Raw genomic sequence first — 16929 nt, 5'->3', positions numbered from 1 at the left:
GCAGCCCACCACCACCTGCCCCAAAATGTCTCTCTCGTAGGCTCAGGAATGGCCGATGCCACTCAGCAGGTGGCAGATCCTTGTACTCCCTTCCTGGAATAAGAGGGGTGCCAGGCCCAGTGGGGTCTTGACTGGGAGAGGACAGGCGGCCCTGAGCAGCACAGCCACCGTCCCAGGCACTCCCAGGTCCAGAGCAGGACGTCGGACAGAGAGAGGGAGGGAGTAAGCGCCACGGACAAGGGCAGCCTGCCTGCTTTCCCTGAGTGCCCCCCACTGCAGCCCTGCAGAGCACCGCCCAGGTCATCCTCCAGACCTCCCGGAAACGCCACCCCCTCCTTGGGACCCCTCCCTGACCACTAGCTCAATCGGGCCCTTGCTTCCCCTACCCCAGTTAGAGACCCCCATCACCTGTGCCTTCCTCCACAGCAGCCCTCCCACCTGCCCCTGTCCTTGTGTCCCCAGGTCATCAGGTCATTGTCTGCCCCTCTCACCAGGCAGGGACCATGCTTCATCCTGGCCACGTCATCCCTTCCATCTGGCAGAGGGTCTGGCCCATAACTCAATATCGATGAATGAATCAACCACTGCAAAAGCCTCTCTGAAACACTCTGGGGCAAATGCAAACTCAGGCCAAGCCCCCATGGGCATCAACAAAAGCTCTGGATTCGCTGGTGAGTGGGGTCATCTGGCGCTCTGCCCTCCTCCATCACGCTGAAAACAAGGTGAAGATGGCATCGGGGTGAGTTAAGAGGGATGGCAAACACCAGACTAGAAACGCTGACCTGTGAGTTTGGGATCACCTGCACGTCAGGCCAGCCGCCACAGTTAGGGAGCTCTGCCCACCCCGTACCCAAACATGCAACCCATTGGGGGCCGAGCCCACCCACAGCATCCCAGCAGAGGGGCATGTCCCGGCGCCTCCAGCCGGCCTCACCGCTGGCGGGCCACCTTCCAGCGGGGGAGGTCCAAGGGCTCCTACCAAGCGGGGGCATCTGGCCCAACGGTCCGCACAGGCCCGCCCCAGTCCTCCCACCCACCAAGCCCAGAAGGATGGGGTGGCATGGAGGGGCCGAGCAGAAGCTGGCCGCCCAGCGTGGAGCCGAGCCCCAACACGCACCGGCCTTCAGTCCACAAGGCCCGAGTGGGCCTCGTCACCCCTCTTAGGTTGAGAAAGACAAAGCTCCACAGGATTAGGAGCTGGCCAGGGCCACACGTGGCCGAGAGGCGACAGAGCGGAGCGGACACCCCAGTGGAGGGCGGTGGGTGTGAAGAGGGCCTGAGTGTGGTCGGGGGGCAGGTGGGTGAGGCAGGCAGGACCACCCTCCGGGCTCTGCCCGTCCCAAGCCAGGGCAGGGGTGCCAGGCGGCCCGCAGACCCAGCCAGCGTCTCGGAGCTCCTTCCCGTGCTCACGAGACCCAGACCGGGACACGGCCGCAGGCTCATCCAAGAGACTAGAGAAGATTCATCCCCCCAGAGGACCCCGGGGACGCTGAGGGAGACAGAGCACGGCAATCCCAGCCCGGGGGCCCTGCTCGGCCCCAACTGAGGCAGAGAGGGGACAGAGCCACAGCCTCTCGTCCTTAAAAGGCTGCGTGGGCCCTGCTCGCGGGCTGCGGGGCTCGGGGGATAACGCTGCACGGGCTCTGCACTGGGCACAGGACAGGCAGGGCTGCGGCCCCATCACGTGACAGGAGCCTCAGCCAGAGCCCCGCCTCCGGTCCCCTCCCACCAAGACCCTGCCCTGGCGATAACTCCCCATCACTGCAGCGGACAGCGTCGCTTGGATATGCTCCAGAAAACAGGACTCTCAGCAGCCCTGGAGAACTGAGGGCAATCCGCTTCCTTCCCCCATGTGCCGTGTGGATGGGCCCCAGCCCCACCCTTCTCCCAGGTCAGAGGTCAAGGTGGCCGGCACCAAAGTCGGCCGAGTCTCCACATCCCAGAAGAGCGAGGTGCTGGGTCAGGCAGGCAGGGCAAGGCCGCCTCAGTGTCCAGGGTCCGTCTGCTTGCTCCTCTGTGCCAGGGAGGGCACATGTGACTGCAGGGCCAGCTCCCCTCCCTGGGGCAGGGGAAGCTGTGGGATCCTGGGGAAGCAAGTCCCAAAGGGCCCTTCCCGCCAGACCCGCCCGGAAGGCCATGGGTTTCGGGCTTCCCCTTGGCTGCCTGCCGGGCCTCTGCTCCGTGAGATGGAAAGAAAGTCTGACTTGACCTTAGGAGGTGAGCATTCCAGGCGATAATTCATATCAGGAAACTTGCAAAAAAAAAACCAGACGTCAACGAGAAATACTCCCTTTAAAAGTGGGTTCTTGGAGCCAACACTGCTGGGCTTGGCTCTGCTTTAGCAAACTACTCAGGAAATGGGACGAAAATGGAACCACATAAAACTCCGTGGCGGATGCCACCCCCAGCACATCAGCGGGGCCCTGGCCAGATGCCGGGGTGCGCTCCGAGCCCGTGCACCCCTCAGCCCCCCAGGGGTAAGGGGTGGGTGCAAGCACGCAGCCACAGCCTTCACAGGTGGCACCTTCTCAAGCTTCAAAAAGGTAACATGCTGGGACCTCCCTGGTGGTCCAGTGGCTCCCAATGCAAAGGGCCTGGGTTCGATCCCTGGTCAGGAAACTAGATCCCCCACGCCACAGCTAAAGATCCCACACGTGGCAACGAAGATCCCACGTGCCGCAACTAAGACCCGGCTCAGCCAAATAAATAAATAAATAAATAAATAAATAAATAAATAAATAAATTTTTTTAAAGGTAACTTGCTGATGCGACTTTGAAGAAAAGACATCGGCAAACACAGAACGAAGGTGACAAGGACCAAAACCATTTTCAGGGGGCCCCACCCCCACCCCAGGGCTGATATCGGAACCTGGGTATCCCCGTGAGGCTGGCCCAGAGGAAACGCTCAGCGCAGGTCTGATGGATGGATGAATGAATGAGTGACCAAGCGAGTGACACTTAGAAAGACACCCATCAGAAAGCCGACCTTCCCAGTTTCCCCCAAGGTGGCCGTCCGGGAAAGCTCCTCCGTGTTTAAACCCACCCAGAGTTGCTTATCTTTGTTGAAAAGCTGAGCCAACCATCTCCTGGGTGCTGTGTTGTGTTTTATGTGAATGACACGAGGCTGGGAGCAGAGAAGCGATTTAAAAGCGCCAGCTTAATTTTGGGACCGATGCTCTCTCCCCACTGAGCACCCTGGCTCCTGGCTGACCCACCCCAGCCGAAGGGCAGAGGCCCGGCCAGGGGGAGGCACGGGGCGCCGTGGCCTGGCTGCACCGCCACTGCTGCCAGTCGAAGCTTCTGGGCAGAAAGCTTGGGGCAAGAAGCAGTCTCTCCATCTCCCCCAAAGTGCTCTTCCCTACGGGGAAGCCTCAGGATCCTCACTGAACACAGGTGGGGACAAATCAGTGCTTTACAGAGCTCCAGAGGTCACATGGGGAGCAGGCAACTGAACAGGGAGGCCAGCTCTGTCACCCACCGGCCACGTGGTCCTTCCCAGATCCTCGGCAGAGGAGGAGGTGGGCCGGGCCTCTGAGCTGATAGCCCTTCAGGACCAATGAGCCCCTCCCATCCTACTCATCTGGTAAGTTGCCAATGTTTACTGAGCATCTGCTAAGCACCTAGCACTGGGAGACGGCAGAGAACAGACAGACCAAAGCCCCGCCCTCCCGGAGTCCACACCCTTAGGGGCCTGTCGGGGCCAAGGAGGGGCTGGGGCCTGGGGGAGACAGGACACTGGGAGCAGGCACGGGGGTGGGGGGTGGCGGAGAAGAGAATCATCCCCACGGGGTCCGTCTGTCCCCTCTTTTTCCCAGGAGCCACGTCCTACCTGGCATTACCTTCACTTCTATCTACTTCACTTCTACTCACCTGTGATTCCCCCGCCAGCTCTCCTGGGACCACAGAATCCAGGGACCCATGAACTTGGGTGGAGAAACAAGACCTTGGTTTATTTTCACCAACTCCAACTGAAACTGGGCGTTTCCTTCATCATGAAGTAGGCAACAAGTCACAATGTTGTCATTAGTACCTGGGACTTTCTCACCAACAGAAATCACAGGTGTTTTCCAGGGCACGTTGACAGTTGTTGCCAACCCCAAAATATCGTTTATATTCATCACAACTTCAAAACTGTGGTACTTGCCACACTTGCTGCTAACTCTTGTTGATGTGTTACTAAAGAAATTACTTTTAATATTCTGGTAACTTTATCTCCACAGAATTTATTTTTTAATAATCATCCTTTAATCCTATCTATTTTATGTTATGCTGGTTATAAAAACTACATTCTGAGAAACTTCATGGGCTTCTCCAGACTTGGTGGGGGGGGGGGGGAGTCTGTGGCACAGAAAGAGCTGAGAACCCCTGTGCCAGGATGGGGGGGTCCTTGGAGCCGGGAAGCCCCTCCACGTGTGTCCCGGGGCAGCCCGTGGTGTGACACCCAGCAAGGCACCTCAAACGACTGAGAGAGAACGGCTGCAGGAATTAAATAAAAACCCCGAAGCCCCTCAACGGTCCAGTGATAAATCAGAACATAAACTTGGATGGGGTTAAGCAGTATCGATGGGAATAAATTGAGAAAAACATAAGATTTTTTATTGAGTGCTTCATTTTTACGGAGTGAAAATTGAATTATTTAACTGGTCAATGAGCTAGTCAATAGGGAAAAGGGCCTAAAAGCAGGGAGGAAGTGAAGTGTACGTGAACTTGAAATACAAACGGTTAACCTTAGGAAAGGCAGGAGCTCCAGACCACGCCCCCCTGGACCATTTCCTACCCACCCCCCAGCCCCCCCACCGCCAGACCAGTCAGCCTATTTCTGACTTTCCAACATTGATAGATCTGGATGTCCTGGGCTCCAAGCAACAGCCCCTCCCCTTGGGTCACACATAGCAGAATGGGGGGTTATCAGAAGAAACCAGAAACAACACCACTCCCACCCACTGTACTGTCTCCCTGCTGTGTCCTTTCCAGGTATGGGATGGCCCTTAGTGCTGTGAATATTTCTCCCCCAAAACCACAGAGCGACGGATTTCTTTGGGATTGCAACCATGCAACTAATTGGCACGTGGGCAAACACTCAAAGCAGACACAAGAATGATGTCTGCTGTAGTTAAGACCTCAGGCTCAATCCAAAAACTAACACAGAATTCCACAATCCCACTTCTGAGGATACACCCAGAAGAAGAGAAAGCAGGGGTTTGAACAGACATTTGTACCCCAATGTCCACAGCAGCATTGTTCACAACAGCCCAGAGATGGGAGCAGCCCAAGTGTCCACGGATGAATGAACAAGTAAACAAATGTGGTCCATCCACACAGTGAAATATGATTCAGCTTTAAAAAGGAAGGAAATTCTGACACAGGCTACAACATGGATGAACCTCGAGGACATTATGCCCAGTGACATAAGCCAGTCACATAAGGACAAACACTGTATCACTCCATTTATATAAGGTCCCTACTAGAAAAAATAGCCAAATTCACAAACAGAAGTAGAATGGTGGTTTGCAGGGAAAGGGGGAGACAGGAGGCGATGGGGGGCTAGTGTTTAATGGGGACAGAGCTTCCATCTGGGAAGATGAAAAAGTTCTGGAGATGGATGGTGGTGATGGTTGCATAACAACGTGAATGTACTTCATGCCACTCAACTGTACACTTAAAATGGTTAAGAGGGTAAATTTTAACTTATTTGTATTCTATCACCATTAAAAAATAACAATAAAGAAAAAAGAGTAAAAATATTTCTTGCACTAAAAAAAATAGCACTCAGGGACTTCCCTGGTGGCACAGTGGTTGAGAATCTGCCTGCCAATGCAGGGGACACGGGTTCGAGCCCTGGTCCGGGAAGATCCCACATGTTGCGGAGCAACTAAGCCCGTGCACCACAACTACTGAACCTGCGCTCTAGAGCCCCCGAGCCACAACTACTGAGCCCATGCACCACAACTACTGAAGCCCGCATGCCTAGAGCCCGTGCTCCGCAACAAGAAAAGCCACCGCAATGAGAAGCCCGCACACCGCAACAAAGAGTAGCCCCTACTCGCCACAACTAGAGAAAAGCCCGAGCACAGCAACGAAGACCCAACGTAGCCAAAAACAAATAAATAAATTAATAAAAAAAAAAAAATAGCAGTCAGGCTCAAGCGTGAAGAATGAAATCACATCTCAGACCCTTTTTAGCTGTGTGACTTTGGGCAAGTCCCCTGCATGCTGTGAACCTTTCTTTTCTCGTCTGTAAAATGAATATAATAATCGTATCTATTTTTTTAGGACTGTCTCCAGGACTAAATGAGTTAATCCCTGTGATGAGCTTGGCACAGCCATGGACACATAAAAGGGGGCTGTGATTATTAACTTCATTATTACTAATCAGAAGCAATATGTAAGTAATGAGAAATTGTTATTATAAGATAAAATTACCTCCGAAGGAGAAACAGGGAGGCGATCCTAAATGCCATCTCTCTGGCTAAGGCCTGGAAGATGGTATCTCTACCTCTGACGCCTCAGAAATATGCATGCACAGAAAGCTCATAAAGATCCCTTTCTGAATTAAAAGTGATCTGAATAGAAGCAGCCACACTCGGCCTGGCTCTCTTCTGACTTTAATTTGAACTTAATTTATCTCTGAGCATCAGGAAACGGCGTCATGCAAGAGATGTGCCCTGTCGGAATCAAGGCGAGCTCAACATTGCAGGAAATTATCTGCTTTTGCAAGAAAATCACGAAGGAAGGAGGGTGCTGTTATTTTAAGATCTTCGAGCTGGTGTGAGAAGAAACTAATTAAATGATTGTAATTTTCTGTGCAAATGCAGTAACTTGACTACTGCAGAGATGCAAAATAAGAAGGAACTTTTCCACCTCAAAAGAACATCAGAGTCTTAATTTTTTTTTCTTTCCGGTTCTCCAGTGAGAGCTCACATTCAAGTACTCCTATTAAACGTTTAAAACAACAAACAGAGCTTAAGCGGGACAAAGATGACGTGCACACTGTGTGCCCTGGGACGTGTCCTGGGATCACGGGGCTGGAGTAGAAACGGTGTGGTTGCTGCCCTCAGTGGGCTGCCTGTCAGTCGCCAGCTCACAGCGAGACTGGGAACAGGTCGCAAGAGTCTGTGCTCATACAACGCACCGGAGCAGGTCAGGGGTGGCCGCATCGTGGGAACCAGCGTGGGGCGGAAGCGGGGCCTTCGCCATCCCCACCATCCACTGGGCAGAACCGGAAGGGCCACGGATGCATGTTTCCACGGCAGTTCTATGCCCAGCGTCCAGGCTCACACCCAGAATGAGGCTTTCAAAGGGCTCCCACGGCAAGAGCAGGCTGGGGACAGACCCACACGCATGCTTCACCCTGCAGATACTGGGATGGAGACCTTGCCGTGACCACGACGAGAGCCAGAGTTCCCCTGCTCCCTGAGCGTCCACACCTGGGCACACGCTGGCCAGGAACAGGGCTGCAGTAACAGCTGGCTTCACGGGTCATCGCATCCCTCCGTACTCCAAAAAGCACTCGTGCAAACTCGGGAATTAGGAGCGCGAGGGCGAAAAGGGCCATTGGTAAGAATCTATAAATAACTCACTCTTCGGATGCTAAAAAAAAAAAAAGAAAAATGAGAAAGCTCCCAAACAGAAGGCAGTTTACAAGCTCGCCCTCCGGGTCTTCCCGAAATGGAAACGCTCAGGGGTGCTCAGCGTGTTGCCAGCGCATGTTCTCGTGGCTCCAGCTCTGCACTCCCATGGCGTCATCCTTGGGGGCTCAGCCTGCCTCTGACAAATTATAATAAAATAACATGTTAAAACAACAGGAACTCTGAAGAAGGCCTATGCAAGCACTGGGCTGCCTTCTAATCTGAAGGGGCGTGCAGAAGAATGAAGTTAATTTATGACCTCTTTAAAACACTCTCAGGAACCCTCATGCAACCACAAATTAAATAGCCACTTCATTCAAGTAAAAGTAGATTCGTGCAATGTGTTCAGGAACATTATTAACAGGGCTGTTTTTATGCCTTTGAGCCAAGCTTCTTGATTGATGGACTTGTTCTTTCTCTGCCTGGTGCTCCGGGCTTTTCAGGACCCCGGGCCTCTCCCTCAGCCTGCACAGTCTCACCATCCCAACCTCCTCCTCAGCCCAGGTGACACTGACGCTACCCACCCTTCAGAGCTGCTCGACCATCACCTCCTCCAGGAAGTCCTCCCTGACCTCCCCAGCACAGATCCTTAAAGCATCCAGAATTCTGTCATGAATTCCTGTCCAGTCCCAATGTCCTGCCAGGACAGGGGCCATGAGTGATTTTGCTCGTCACTGTACTCCGGCACCTAACAGACCCTCTTAGAAAGCCGCTGCTTTGAAGGCTAATATGAGGTCTCTTCTCACCTGGGGCTCTCAAACTTTGTGTGATCTCTCCAGGCACAGACAGAATGCAGAAGGCCCTAGGTGGCCCTGGGCACAGGGCAAGCATACCCCCAAGTACAACACTGCCGCCTTGCATGCCAAGACTTCCCCAGGCTCTGCCCACCGAGCTTACGTGCCCACTGAGCGTCACCCGTCCCACAGCACAGGCTGCCCTCGCTCTCTCATCATTCTTGGTCCAGCCGCCAGGCCCAGGGTCCCCGACAGGTGGCACAGCTGGCTTCCTGGCAACAACTGTGACAGGCACTCAGTGCTGGTCACCACATCCCGTGACCTCTGTCTGCCTCTGTCCCTCTCTAGGTGGCCACTGGCCGCCCTTGGTGAAGCTGCCACGACAGAGAAGTGCTTCATCTGGGGGCAGAGGCCCACCAGCCAAGCACTGAGCAGTCACAACTCAGCCACCCATGAGCCAGACTGCTCTATCCAACGCAGTCCCCACCCCAAAACGCCGGGAGGCACGCACTCTGGTGGCCTGGAATTCCGAAATTTCTCACGGAAAGTTCAGCAGACTTGGAGCCACCAAGCCCACCCATAAGAGCGGAGTGGAGCTGTCACCACGAAACCACAGCCATCAGACTCAAGGCTACAAATCAGCTTTGTCGCTGGATTCATTCAAGAACCTGAAGGGCGGGCTTCCCTGGTGGTGCCACTGGTTGAGAATCTGCCTGCCAATGCAGGGGACACGGGTTCGAGCCCTGGTCTGGGAAGATCCCACATGCCGCGGAGCAACTGGGCCCGTGAGCCACAACTACTGAGCCTGCGCGTCTGGGGCCTATGCTCCACAACAAGAGAGGCCACGATAGTGAGAGGCCCGCACACCGCGATGAAGAGTGGCCCCCGCTCGCCGCAACTAGAGAAAGCCCTCGCACAGAAATGAAGACCCAACACAGCCAAAAATTAATTAATTAATTAATTAATTAAAAAAAAAAAAAAAAAGAACCGGAAGGGCTTTCCACGAAGGCCTTCATGGTCTCTGGACGCTGGAGCCTGGCCGTGAGCTGTGAGGCCTCCGTGGGGGGTTAGGGAACCATGTCCTGTCCATCCTCACCTGAACCCTCTCTCAGACCTGCTCTTCCCTCCCTCTGCCCCCCTCCAGGGCCCTGGGCCAGGCCTCACTGTCCCAGCAGCCTCCTCCCTGAGTCTCTGTACAAGGTCTCACCTCCATGGCCCCTCACCAAGCCCACCCTGCACACTGCGCCCGGGTCACTGGTTGAAACTCAGCCCAGCCCTGCTATCACTCCCTGGGCACCTGCTGCAGGCCAGACCCTGTCCGAGCACTTTACGTGGACTATCCTACTGAACCTGCACCACAGACAGACCTATGAGCCTTCACTTCCCCCAAATCTAAGACACTGAGGCCCAGAGGGTTCAGTCCATCCACCCCAAATCTCAGAGCCAGAAAGGAGCGGGGCCGGGTACAAACCCAGGCAGGCTGAAGCTCAAGCACCAATAACCACCACCCCGCACTGCCACGCTAGGCTGTTCAGCCTCATATTTAGGACCCATTAGGAGTGGACTTCAACCAGTTTTTTCCGAACTTCTTTCCTCTGATTTCTCTCCACACACAATGCATTCACTGTCTCTGTGTATGACACAGACATACCTTCAGATTCCCACCTCCCAGACCCTGCTCAAGCAGTTCCTCCCCCAGAACGTTCCTCTCCATCTCCCATATGCTCCCCCTACTCGTTCCATAAGTCCACCCTGATGCCACCTCTTCCATGCAGTCTTCCCTGATTTCCCCACTGGGGAAGATGGTGCTCACCCCTCGTATCCCAACTGTTCACGTCCATCCCTTTTTTCCCCACAGGACTACTCTGAGCTCCCCTGCGTTAAGCTCAGGGAATGCAAAAGTAATTGAGGCCCCTTCCCTGCTGTTACGAGCTGAACTGTGACCCCCTCACCGCCCCCCACAAATCATATATTTAAGTCCTAACCCCCAGGACCTCAGGATGTGACTATATTTGGAGATACGGTCTTTAAAGAGGGGATTAGGGTAAAATGAGGCCATTGGAGTGGGCTCTGATTCACTATGGTTGGTGTCCTTATAAGAAGAGATTAGGACACAAACACAAAGAGAAGACAACCATCTATAAGCCAAAGAGAGAGGCCTCAGGAGGAACCAACCCTACTGATCCCTTGATCTTGGACATCCAGCCTCTAAAATGGAGAATGCATTCTGCTGTTAAAGCCGTCCAGTCTGTGGCACTTTGTTGTGGCAGCTCGAGGAGGCTAATACACCTGCCCTCAAGGAACTTGACATCTGACAGCTGTGTTAGGTGTGACCCATTTCACACCTTCAGAAGCTCCATGCTTCTGATTTGGAGCTCTGGCTCTCTGGGTATAAAATATGCACAAATATCAGGTTCCTGAAGATCCCTGAGCAGAGAGCATGAATAGTCAGGGCAGAATTACCTCTGCATACAGCTCCCCTCGACATCCTCAACCCTGCAGAACAGCACAGAGCAGATGTGGAGGCGGGAGTGGGGGACATGCCGATCTGCTGACCACCAGCGACAAAACTGAACCAACTGGGCCTGGCTGCAGGAAGTTCACATTCTAGTCCACTGACGCATCAAAGCTGAAGTTCCAGTGCCGTGAGGGAAGGCGTACAGGTGAGTTGTACTTAAGTATAACAAGCACGCGATTTCCCAGAAATGGTAAAATTGGGACAGGGCACAGCACCATCCCATTGGGGTAGCATGAAACCCTGACCTCGGAGGCAGGGACCTGCATTCTGTCACACTTGTCATACTTGTCTCCAAATCACACCTCTGCCTCTGAGGGCAGCTCGGGAGACCCAGAACCTGGAGCCTCTGTGCATGACCCGTTCTGGATCCATCGAAGGTAACACCAGTTGGTTTCAATGAAACATTCATTTCACACCTAACAATTCATTTCTACAGCTAAACAGCAGACAGAAAGGCAGTGTTTGAACTTCCAAGCAAGTCCCCTTCTGTATCTCCATGGGAGCGGGAAGAAACCAAGCCTTTGGAAGGAAAATGCACATATGTTCTCAGTGCTACAGCGACGGGGCCTGTCCTGGAATAAGCTCGAATCCTGCCATTCCTTTCTGCAGATGCTCTAAAATACCATTTTAAAAAGTCTATCCCTCTCCAAATGCTTTTTTTAACTTTGTAAAACACCTGACATGGTAAAGCAAACACCATCTCTGCTCACGTAGAGCACATCTGCAGAGCGTAGCTCCTTGGGTTCGGATACCTGTGCAAATCAGATGACATAAAATTTTTAAAAGACTCTGCTCAGCAAATCAGCCTCAAGTTAGTTTCTTTTCCGTTTTAGCTTTCAAAGATGGTGCTTTCAAGCGGAGGTGAACCAAGTGCAGAACCCTGGCTAAAATCCTTAGCCCTGTGGCTGCCAGGGGGACCGAAGCGCCTTTCTGAGACACTTCACGTGCGGAGAAAACAATGCAACGCATGCGCGGAGTGCTGAGAAAATAATGGTTAGAAAAAAGGGTTTTACTTGGCTCTCGGTTACAGCTTTCACTCCTCTTGAGTTTTTCCCAGGCAAGTGAAAGCATCTCTTCAAGCATCACCTGCTCCCCAAGTCAAAGGATGATGCGCTTTTCCAGCGAGATCTCCCGTCTCCACGACTTCCCACGCCGGAGAATGGGTGAGGTGGGGGGGGGGGGGGCGGGGCTGGCAAGCGAAGTGGGAGGTGCTTGAGCCAAACGCCGGGTCAGCGTCTCCAGAACCACAGCCGGTAACAGTGATGAGTACTCGGGCTTCGCCCCCTGTCTGCTGAGTGCCAGGCCACGCCCTGCTCTCCACAGCCACCCCTGCCCCCCATTTCCCAGCGGCCAGGGGAGAGCTGCATCTCTCAAAGCTCCTCCCGGGATCTGGACTCCCCACCGCCCACTAAAGAGAAGTCAGCACCTCCCCACACTCCCACTCTCCACTCCCAAGCCCCGCCTCCAGGCATTCAGCTGCCAGCAGCCAGGAAACAGTCACACAGGAGTCACTCAACTCAGCCACTGTCCCCAAGGAGCAAAGCCAGTCGGGCTCCTCTGCCAGGCCCTGCCCCCAGGGCCCCCGCCCCACTGGCCCAGACTCCTCCTCAGTCTCTCCAGGGGAGCTCTGTTCTCAGGATGGGGGTGGGCGGGCTGGGTGACAGTGAGCCCTGAAGGTGCTGGTCCCGCCTGGGAGGCTGCTCTCCACCCCTCTGTGTCTCTCCCTAACTTCTTTCACCCCTACCGCCCCTCACCACGAAGCTGAAACGAGTGAGCTTCTGGAGGAACAACCTGGGGGGAGGGGGCTTGGTTTAGATGTTCTGGCTCCACTGGTCTGACTGATAGTGTTTACTGGTTCCTTTGAGTTACTGGTATCCGGGTTACCTTGCAGCCCCTGAGCTACAGCGCACGGTACACAGGACGCGATTCGCTCCCGAGTGTTGGGAGGGAAGGAAGGAAGGAAGGAAGGAAGGAAGAAGGGCGGGATCCAGCTGCACGTCAGGGGTCTGACCCCTCTCTCCAGATGTACGTGGGGACGGCCCCCCAAGGGCTCTTCGAGGGAAGGGCGCCTGCTCCCCTCCCTAAAGCACCGCCCCTCAGGGCCCTGCCTGCCCCCTGCTGGCCAGCGGAGCGCAGGGGGTCAGCGCCGCCCCGCCCCTCCCCCCAGGGCTTCCAGTCTGACTGGAGATGGCAGAAGTGACCAAGGACCAGAGACCTGGCACATGCGTGAGAAGCTGGTTGGGGAGGGGCTCCGGCAGGGCGCCGCTCTCTGGACCAATCAGGCCCATCCAGTGCTGCCCCTGCCCCAACAAGCTCATCCACCCGCCCCATCGCTTCTCCCGAAGAATCCCCCAGCAAGCGGGGCTAGACAGAGGAGGTGGGTAAAAGTGCCGCCCAGCCCAGGCTACACGCCTACGGTGACTAGAGAAGCGCCTGCATCCCCGCCCCTCCACTCCCAGTGGATGCAGGGGCCCTGGCCCAACGCGGCTTCCCCAGAACTTTGGGAAGCCTTGGTCAAGGAGAAGGGTCAGGGGTCAGCCATTGGACAGTGAGTGGACACTGATGGAAAGGAGTGAGGAGGGGCTCCCACCTCTTCTCCCCATAACCGCACACGCACACACAGCTGCCACCTCCCTCCACCACTCCCGCTCCCAAAACTAGAGATGATCCACGTGGGGCTGCCGGCAGGTGACCCCAAGATAGATGACCACGGGTTATCCGCTCCCGCGGGAACAGAGCGGGGTGGGAGGGAAACGACGCTGTGGCACCCCCCGGGGAAGAATATGAGGGTATCCCCATGCCCGGGACACACCACCAAAAAGGAAGAGGCGGGATCCAAGAGGGGCAGGACCCACAGAGCTGGTGGAAGGAGGCGCTGGAGGACCTTAACAGAAGCGTGTTTGCAGGGCAAGGGGTGTCGAACTTCCAGCTGGAGCGAGGCCAAAGTAGCAGCGAAGGTGGGGGAGGGCAGGGAGCCCACGGAGCTGGCCGCCGCGCCCAACCCCGTGGGTAAGCAGATCCCGGCGCATCCAGGTGTGTCCGGCGGCGGGTCCTCAAGGCAGCCGCGGGTCGCACCACGGGAACGCGGGGAGAGAGGTGGCCCCAGAATCGAGGGTCCCAGAATCGGACGCCGGGCTGACCGGGGAAGTCCTAGAGCCCGTGGAGGTGCCACGAGCGGGGTCCCGGGTACACCAGGTGGAGAGGGTCCTGGAACCAAAAATCCCAAAGCAACGCTGGGTGGACCGGGTGGAGTCTGAAGGCGATCGAGGCGCAACACCGAGTTGTGAGTGATCTTAAAGGGCCTGGGGGCGCCCCACGGTGGCCGGGGTCCCGAAACCTCCGGAGACAACCCCCCCCCCCCAACCTGCGATCTGGAGGCCAGTGGGGCCGCCCCTGAGGTGGCTCAGGGTCCCGGCAATCAGTGGAAATGCCCCCCGCGGTGAGGCAGGGCGCTCACGTATCTGGTTCCCAAGTAACCAGTGGCCAGGGGCCAGCAGGGGCGCCGCCGAGGTGACTCGCGTCCCCAAGTCTCCGAGAATGCCCGGGGTGACCGCGGGGCCGTCCGGAAGTGGGGGCTCCGAGGTGTCCGGGGCAGGGCCCGGGGTGGGGGGGGGCGCGCGGAGGTCACTTACGCTGCTGTTCTCGCCCGTCCAGTGCACCATCGCCTGGTTGTGCGTCGCGTCCCCCTTGAGCACGAACGACGTGCTGATGAGTGAGACCTGCGCTCGCGAAGCCGCTCCGGCCACCGGCGCCGCCCGTGCCCAGCGCTCCTGGCCCGCGGCGGGGGCGCCGTCCTCGCCGGGACCTGGAGCCGGACCGGGACCCGGGGCGCCGGGCTCCGCGCCACGCGCCTGCCGGTCCTCGCCGCCGCCGGGCAGCGCGCGCCCCGCAGGCGGGCTTGGCGGCGCCCGGGTCAGCCGGGCGCGGGGACCCAGGCGCCAGGATTCGGGGGAGCGCCCCGCCGCCCCGCAGGCGGCCAGCAGCAGCAGCAGCAGCAGGAGCGGCCGCGAGCGCGGCGAGCACGGCGGCGGCGGCCCCCGGGGGCTAGGGGCTCGGGCGGCGGGGCCGGGGCCCTTCGGGGCGCGCGGGGGTCCCCGGTGCGCCATGGTCGCCGAGGGGCGGCGGCGGGGCCGGCGGCGGGGCGGCGCGGGCGAGGGAGACCGCGGCCGGGAGAGCGGAGAGCGCTGGGGAGCGCGAGCGAGAGCGCAGAGAAAGGAGCCGGAGAGGGGAGGGAGCCGGCGGGAGGAGGGGACTCGCCGCTCCGCCGCCGCCGCCGCCCGCGCAGCCGAGGGCGCACCGCCACCTGCCGGTCGGCGCCGTGCCCGCCCGTGCGAGCGCCAGCCGCTCAGGAACCAGCGGCCGGAGGTCCTGGAACAGGCCGCCACCCTCCAGGGCCACAGGCCACAGACCCCTCTCCTCCCTTGCTCCTTCCCTCCTCTCCCGCCCTCTTGCCTTCCTTCCGCCCTTTCTTCTTGTGTTTACTGACCACCTACTCTGGGCCAGCCGAGTTCCAGGCAGTGGGGACATAGGGGTAAACACAGCCAGGTGCCTGTTCCCGCTGCTGAGAGTCTGATGTGGGAGAACGACCACACCTAAGTGGACACGTTCACGGACAAAGTCACCCCAGAGAACCAGAATGAAGCCAGACCGTAAGTGGGGAGGTGGTCTCCGGTAGGAGCCTCTGAAGGAGAAACAGTGGAGACAGGACCTAGCTCCTCGAGGGTGAGGAGGAGACCTTCTAGGCAGCCGGAAGGCCCTGCGAATACGCTAAGGCAGCTTCCAGATGACCTACGGGTGCAGCCACTCCTGTGGCTTAGGCTTCAGGACTTGCAGACAGTGGCTTTATGTCCCAACCCCAGGGGCCACCAAGGGGACAGTCCCTGAACATAAGGACAGACGCCTGGGTGAGGAGAGGGTGTGGGGCAAGGTCCCATTCAGAGCCTGGCAGGCCACGGTGCAGAGTTGGGGAAACAGAGGCTCAGCGCACAAAGTCCCCACCCAAGGTCATGAACCTGCTTTAGGTAGATTTCAATATAACTTCATTGAGCACCCACCATGTGCACCGCACTGGCCTCAGGGAAAAGACACAGGAGCAGGAGATTCTCTGAGGCAAGGCCAGGGTCAGAGTCAGCTGTGCATCCTCAGCCAGGGGCCACCCCGCCTCCTCCTTCCCCAGTGGCCCCCGCATTGGATAAAAATCCTCAGGCTCGGGCTTCCCTGGTGACGCAGTGGTTAAGAATCCACCTGCCAATGCAGGGGACATGCGTTCAAGCCCTGGTCCGGGAAGATCCCACATGCCACGGAGCAACTAAGCCCGTGCGCCACAACTACTGAGCCTGCGCTCTAGAGCCCGCGAGCCACAACTACTGAGCCCGCATGCCACAACTACTGAAGCCCACGCACCTAGAGCCCGTGCTCCACAACAAGAGAAGCCACCACAATAAGAAGCCCGGGCACTGCAACGAAGAGTAGCCGCCACTCACCGCAACTAGAGAAAGCCCGTGCGCAGCAACAAAGACCCAACGCAGCCAAAGATAAATAAATAAAATAAATAAATTTTTTTAAAAAATCCTCAGGCTCAGCATCCCTGTCACACTCACCTCCCAGTTGGGTCTCTTTGCTCCAGAGAGAGAGAGAGAGAGAGCAGCGTGAGAGAGCCTAACGGGGCAGAGGAGCAAAGGCTCAAACATTTGGGAAAGACAGACAGTGGGGCTTCCCGCTGGCCCCCAAAGAGCTGAAGCACCCAGCACCTTCTCTTCTGCTCGCTCACCCAGGCTCACCCGGAATTCATAGCCAATAACAGACTGGGCTTGCCCTCTGCCCAGCGCTGGGGTGGGGGGCGGGGGCTTGGCTGGATACCTATGAAGTCTCCTACCTTGGAATGTGCCCTCGCCCCCTCCGTGGTGTAAATCCCCAATCTGTCAGAGTCTAAATCTCCAGCTCAGGCCCAGGGTCGGGAGAGAAGGGGGAGCCAGCAGCTGTGGGAACATCTGGTCTAGCACAGGGAGCAGAGAAGAACAGAACAGGGTCAGTGCAGGGCTGAAGGGAG

The 16929-nt window shown here is 56.9% G+C and overlaps 1 protein-coding gene across 2 annotated transcripts in view; it reads right to left on the bottom strand.

Annotated features, from left to right (window-relative positions):
• SORCS2 (sortilin related VPS10 domain containing receptor 2) overlaps positions 1–14986 on the bottom strand; it is a 506781-nt gene extending 491795 nt beyond the window's left edge. For both annotated transcript variants that reach the window (XM_059923653.1, XM_059923654.1), the window contains exon 1: positions 14513–14986. In XM_059923653.1, the coding sequence (XP_059779636.1) occupies positions 14513–14986 (474 nt within the window). The remainder of the gene's footprint in view (positions 1–14512) is intronic.
• Between the last annotated feature and the right edge of the window lie 1943 nt (positions 14987–16929).

This window comes from Balaenoptera ricei, chromosome 5 (assembly GCF_028023285.1).
Source record: "Balaenoptera ricei isolate mBalRic1 chromosome 5, mBalRic1.hap2, whole genome shotgun sequence".
In the NCBI taxonomy this organism is placed as follows: Eukaryota; Metazoa; Chordata; class Mammalia; order Artiodactyla; family Balaenopteridae; genus Balaenoptera; species Balaenoptera ricei.
Note: the sequence above shows the minus strand (reverse complement) of the source record. Positions and strands in the feature narration are given on the sequence as shown.